Source organism: Chrysochloris asiatica, unplaced genomic scaffold (genome assembly GCF_000296735.1).
Source record: "Chrysochloris asiatica unplaced genomic scaffold, ChrAsi1.0 scaffold00009, whole genome shotgun sequence".
NCBI classification, from domain to species: Eukaryota; Metazoa; Chordata; class Mammalia; order Afrosoricida; family Chrysochloridae; genus Chrysochloris; species Chrysochloris asiatica.
This window is the reverse complement of record NW_006408527.1, coordinates 5,513,346-5,519,911: the sequence shown is the minus strand read 5'-3', so window position 1 is coordinate 5,519,911 and position 6,566 is coordinate 5,513,346. Positions and strand designations below refer to the sequence as shown.

The window sequence follows — 6,566 nt, the reverse complement described above, 5'->3', positions numbered from 1 at the left end:
TATTCTCTACTTTTAGCCAAGATCCATCAGACATCAGCAATGATATCCCTCGTTCCATGGCCTCTTCTGAATCCAGCTTGAACCTCTGGAAGTTTTCTGTCAATGTATGCTTGCAGCCATTTCTGTATTACCTTTAGTAAAACTTTACTTGCTTGGGATATCAAAGAGATTAATGATTTCCGCGTTCTGTTGGGTCACCTCTCTTTGGAATGGGCACACATACAGATCTCTTCCATCAGTCGGCCAGATAGTTGTCTTCCAAATCTCTTGGCATAGATGAGTGAGTGCCTCCTGTGCTATCTCACTTTGTTGAAAGATTTCAATTTTTATTCCATCAATTCCTGTTGCCTTGTTCTTTGCCAATTCCTTCAGTGCACCTTTGATTTCTTCCTTCAGTATCATTGGCTCTTGATCATATGCTACCTCTTTTTGATTTTTTAGTGAAGAAATAATACATTTTATTCTGTCAACTTTTGCTTACCAGTGACGATCTAAAAGCGTGTTTAATTTGGACTCTTTCATGACAGTTTAATCTTTTAGTAAACCATAGAACAGTAAATATAACTGAATAAACATGCCAAACATTTCTTTGCTTTGTAAAATTGGCAACTTTGCATAATAAAGGGCTAAAATTATAAGCTATACAATATTTGCCTTGAACTTGATTATTCAGGTTCAAAACTCTCTGCTGAATACTCCTTTGCTTGCCTTTTGCATTTATACATTTTCATGTGGCTGCTTATAGCAGACATTTCTTTCTTTCTTTTTTTTTTAAAGTTCTTATTGTGAATTATGTGGGTTTACATGGGAGAACATCAGTTTTACATTCATCCTATTGTATTTCATTTCATTGCAATGATTATAGTCCCCTCCATGCATCATCAAATAGCCAAAGGATACACCCCACAGGCCCTCCCCTCCGGCTGTCAGCACACAGCCCCTCTCCCTCCTTGAGTCCCATGTCCCCAGCCACTCTGCCACTCCATCTGTCCATGTCATCATCTCTGTCTCCATGACTAGCGTCACTGCCTCTCTGTGGGTAGGGTACTGCTCTCTGCTATTCTCACTTGAGGATCCCAGGGACCTCTGCTCCTGGGCTGCAAAATCAATCACTCCCCTCCTTTTGTCAAAAAACATCTACCTCTACATTTCCTAGTGTCACAGTCAGACCTGATGGCAATTAATCACTATTATACCACAAGAGTCTTATTCCCATTTCCTTTCACCAGCCCGGTCCCAACAGATTGGAAATCATTCAGTGGAGGTTCTACCTACCCCTGCCCCATCTGGAACTAGGCTCTCTCTTGAAAGCTTGCAAGCCAGTCACTTCTTGCCTTTATAGGCTCCCTCCCCACTCCCCCATTTTGTTAACCCATGTCTTAGTAGCCCATCCCTGTCAACCCTGTGTACCTAGGGGTTGGGAGTGTTCCTTGCTGTAAAGATTTGTTCCCTTTTTTGAGCTATTACATCCATACGTATAGGTAAAGTTCATCACATTGTAGTGGGGTTACTCTTTTTTCTTTTTCTTCCCTCTTCTTTCCTCTTCTAATTGTGTTCTGATCATCCAGCCATCAAAGCCAGGCCAAGTGGGTACTATCTACAAGTATGGATGTTCCTGTGCATCTCCCCACACTTCATATCAGCTGGACGCTTCATTCTCTGCTCTAGTCCTCTGTGGCTATGTCACTCCCTCTGGGCCCAGGAGCCCCTGGGTCTTGCTGTAACTGCTGGCCATCCAGGTCTCCTTCTGGGTTCACAGGAGTCTACTGAATGTGGTCAGACTTAGATCCCAACCTCATTGCTGTTTTTCCCCCTCTTCTCCTCATCGACCAATGTGGTCATCAGCCAGACCACATGCCTGCTCGTGTATTCCCCTTGATTCTTAGTCTTGGAAGGGAGTTTGCTCTGAGGGGACCCGACCACTTGCCTTGATGGCTCCCAGGTGAACAGCTTACTTGCTTACTTGGTCTTGTATCAGTCAATCATACTGCCATTATTGTTTCTGATTTTTCCTGCTGGTCTTTCTTCATGAATTATCTTCTGTTCTTCTAGCTGTTCCAGGCTGGTCTACTTATCCTTTCCAGTGGAAATTTCCCACCTCAGACACTCCTTGATGGGATTCTGGTTTCCACCTATGGTCTTATGTAATGCACAAGCTCCACAGGAGGTCTCTTTCACTGGGCAATTTGTAGCCCCCTTTAAGGTATTCCAATTAGTTATAGGCAGAAGACAGGCTTACAAGCTTTCTATTGTGGTGTTTCTGGTTATTCCTTTCCCCTCCCCCAAGTGTGTATTTCACAATAGTAGGCAAGGGAAACCAAGATTTAAAAGACAGCCAAGCATCTTAACATTATTCTCCTCATTTACCCTTTCAAACCACGCCTCAATTCCTATATCCCAAAGCCCTATTATTCCAAGGTTGTGCATAAATCATCATTTATCTCTGTCCCACTTAGCCCATGCGAACCTGTCTAACTGTTGTCTCGTCTGCTTTGTTCTTCTATTCCCCTTTCCCTTCTGGTATATTGCCCCCTGCCCCTAGCACCCAAGCTTTCCTGTGTCTATTCCCTACCCTGTGCCATATGCTACCTCTTAATGATTAATGGAATGCTATTCTTTCGTTTGTCTTTCCTGGTATGGTAAACTATATGATTGTCTGAGTCTAAATTGCCAGTGCCAGTCTTTGTCAGCTCATGAATGCATAAGATGTTGGTTTTTATGTGTTTCAGTTTACTTTTGATGACTTCCAATTTTCCCAGATTCATACTTTATATATTCCACATTCTTATCATTAATGGATGTTTGCAGCGGTCTCTTCTCATTTTGAGTTGTGTCCCTTCAATAAATGAGAGTCTTGAAAGTTTTACTCTTTCTATGTCATTAATGTCAACTGTACTTTGAGGAGACAGCTCCTCCCCAGTTGTATTTTAGTGCCTTTCACCCTGAAGGGCTCATGTTCTAGCACCAGAAGAGACAATATTCCTCTGCTATTCCTAAGGTTTTCCATGCCTAACTATTCTGAAGTGGTCTGTTTCTTCTTCTTCCTAGTCTGTATTAGTCTGGAAGGTCTGCTGAAATCTTTCCACCATGGGTGACCCTGCTGGTATTTAAAGTGCCAGTGGCATGGTTTCCAGCATCACAGCATCACCCATATGACAAACTGACAGAGGAGTGATTGGTACTGGATAATAGCAGTTCTCTAATTGACTGTCACTTGCCTGCTGAATTCCATGTGCTGTGTATATGTCAGCTTCAGGGCCCTGGGCTCTTTTGAGTTGCTAATGAAAGTTGGAGACTTTTAAAAATGTAGAAAAATGCATATGAAATTTTGCAGGATTGTGATCTCTGAAACCCATTCATAAACCATGACCTAGAAGATTTATGGACTCACACTTAGGAATTTCAATTGTTGTTGCTAATGTTATTTCTGACCCATAATGACCTTGTATTGGGTTTCCAAGGAGCAGCTGGTGAGCTTGAACCACCGACCTTGTGGTTCAAACGACTTTGCAGTCCAGCCCATTAGCCCACACTTAATGACTCCATTCTAGTATAGAATGTTTTACTGTAAGACAATTCTTTTTGTTAGAAGGATTTTCTACCGGCTGCTCCTCAGAAACCCCATACAGGGTTGCTATGAGTTGGAACCGACTTGATGGTACTTAACAACAAGATGATTTGTTAGAAAGATTTTTACTGATTCACTCCTCCAGTCAACAGAAGTTTGGTTAGTATGGTCTGTATGCTCAGGGCTATGACAGTGCTTGAAAAGGTAAAGATTGCATGATAATAATACTTTATTAAATGCTTATTAGATCCCTGGCATGGGACTGGGAACGTAACTAAAGGCATTGTTGTTGTTATTCCATTTTACAAATGAGGAAATAATATGCCTAAGATTTTACAGTTAGTGATTATAGACAGTTTTGTAATTCAGCTCTGTCTTAACTTTTTCTTTCAGTACTATGAAATAGGTACTTATTCATAATCACGAGACACATTGAACTTGAAAGTATTTTAGTGGTTCAGTGTCATTTTTTTTTTCTTCTTTGAGTTCTAGAAATAGGAATCTTTTTGTGCCTCAGTTTTCTGTTGACACATTGCAAGACCACTTAAAACATTTAAATATGTGATGATGCTACTGTTTTGATTTTGTATTTTTTTAAACCCGTATTGCAATCAGTATGATACCTGTCATGTGACAAATACCAACTGGTAGTTGGACCTTAGAGCAGTACAAAATGATCATATTTGAAAATGTCTTATCAGCATTCAAATTGTACGTATCACTTTTTGACATTCTATAAAAGCCACCTTTTGATCACCTTGTAAATGAGAGCTCACTGGTGCCGTGTGTGGTCTCTTTTCTCTCACAAGCACACTGTCACTTACGCTGACAGCATCACACATGGAATTTAGCATAAAAGCACTTTGCTACAAGCTGAGGTTTCTGACCCCATTGATATACAGATGTTTTCATAATTTTCTCTCTTCAGCCCCTTTATAAATAAAAAAAAGTAGAAGAGGGAAAATTATGTAGGTAATTACAGTGTTAAATTAGTGTAGAAAATCATTAGAGTTCTTTAAAATTTTCTTTTCAACTTTGGTTTCGCATCACCAGCTTTCTAAATGAGTTTCTTACATTGACTTGCTTGAGATTATGAATGCACCATTTATTTATCAGTTGACACTTTTGCTTCTTTTATCAGAAGCACTATTTTCTCTTCTGGTGAGAGTACTACTGATTCTAACAGACTAGATTTAATTTTCAGAAGATTGCATAGTTGTTGTTGTTAAGTGCCGTCAAGTTGGTTCCGACCCATAGCAAACCTGTTTAGGGTTTCCGTGGAGTGACTGGTGAGCTTGAACTGCCGACCTTGTGGTTGAAACCGACTATGTAGTACAGTGCATTAACTATAGCAGGACTCCTGGCTCCCCATTGGGGAACCCAACCCTATTCTGCGTGACAGGTGTGGTACTTACCACTCTACAAGTAAGCACAGCAAATAGGTGATGAAAAGCCCACTGCTGCTTTCTCATCTTTGGACTAAATTATCAAAATTGGTGTTTCATCATTCTTTCCTTAAGTAATGATTGGTTTTTAAATTTTAGGTCGATTTGATGAGACTGTTATTGAAGAGAGAAGACAGTGTGCTGAAGATTTGCTACAGTTCTCTGCTAACATTCCTGCTCTTTATAATAGCAAACAACTGGATGACTTTTTCAAGGTTTGGTAGTCTTTCTGGAATATTTTATATTTTGTTAAATATTTTGTTTTCTAATTTGTAGTTAAAGTAAAACTCAACATTTTCTCTTAACTAAGAAAATGTTTCCATTTGAATTTCATTATTTACTAAACGTAAGTAGGTACTGGTAGCTAAAAAAAATGGCTGTGGCTTATCTTCTAATTTTAGTGTAGAAATATATCAGAGTTTAGATTTATAGATTTTAAAGATTTGATGCAAAGGGCTTTATTGTTGTTGTTAAGTGCCATCGAGTTGATTCCGACCCATAGTGACCCTGTACAGGGTTTCCAAGGCTGTAAATCTTTGTGGGAGCAGAAAGCCTCATCTTTCTCCCATGGAGCGGCTGATAGTTCCGAACTGCTGTCCTTAATGGTTTGCAGCCCGATTCGTAACCAGTACGCTGCCAGAGCTCCTTTAGAGATGATCAAATTCACCCCATATTTGAAACAGCTAACTGAAAGATCCTAGTGTGGTGATGTAGAATAAGCACTAGAATGTTAATTGAAATGTTGATAGTTCAAACCTACCAGCTGCTCTGTGGGAGAAGATGAGACTGACAGCTTCCACAAAGTTTTACAGCCTTTGAAACCCTATATGGGGTCTCCATGAGTTGGAATTGACTTGGTGGCACTTAGCAACACCAACATCAACAATAAGAAGTTATTAGAAATGTATTCTTTGATTTTCAAGTATTTGTGGATTTTCTAAATTTTCTCCTATTGTTGATTTCTTGTTGATTTCAAGAATCATGATTTCTACTTTTGTTTTCAGTGATCTGAGAGCATACTTTTTTATTATTTCGATCCTTAAATTTATTTTGATTTGATTTATGCATATGCTCTATCTTGGACAATGTTCCATGTGTGCTGGAAATGAACATAAATTCCACTTTCAGGTAGAGTTTTATATAAATATTCATATGATAAAATGAGTTGATAGTGTTGATTACATTTTTAAATCCTTATTAATTTGCTGTTTAGTTCTTCGATCAGTTATTGAGAATGAGGTATTGAAATCTCAAGTGATTATTGTCAATTTACTATTTTTCCTTTCATTTCTGTGACTTTTCACTTCATGTATTTTAGGACTCTGATGTCAGATGTGTTTATTATGGCTATATCTTTCTGCTTAATTGATCCTCTTAGCAAAACATCCCTCTTTGTCTCTAGTAATCTTTTTTGTCTTCAAGCTTTGTGAAATATGAATAGAGCCATTCCAGGTCTTTTATAGTTTTGGTTTGCATGGTATCTGCTTTTCTGTTCTTAGACTTTGAGTACCATTGAATTTAAAATATAACTCTTGTATATACTGTATAATTTA

The 6,566-nt window shown here is 38.9% G+C and overlaps 1 protein-coding gene across 2 annotated transcripts in view; it reads left to right on the top strand.

Annotated features, from left to right (window-relative positions):
- Positions 1 to 6,566, top strand: part of RPS6KC1 (ribosomal protein S6 kinase, 52kDa, polypeptide 1) — a 299,319-nt gene that overhangs the window by 77,147 nt on the left and 215,606 nt on the right. For both annotated transcript variants that reach the window (XM_006834011.1, XM_006834010.1), the window contains one exon: positions 5,113 to 5,228. In XM_006834011.1, coding sequence (XP_006834074.1) covers positions 5,113 to 5,228 — 116 coding nt within the window. The remainder of the gene's footprint in view (positions 1 to 5,112; positions 5,229 to 6,566) is intronic.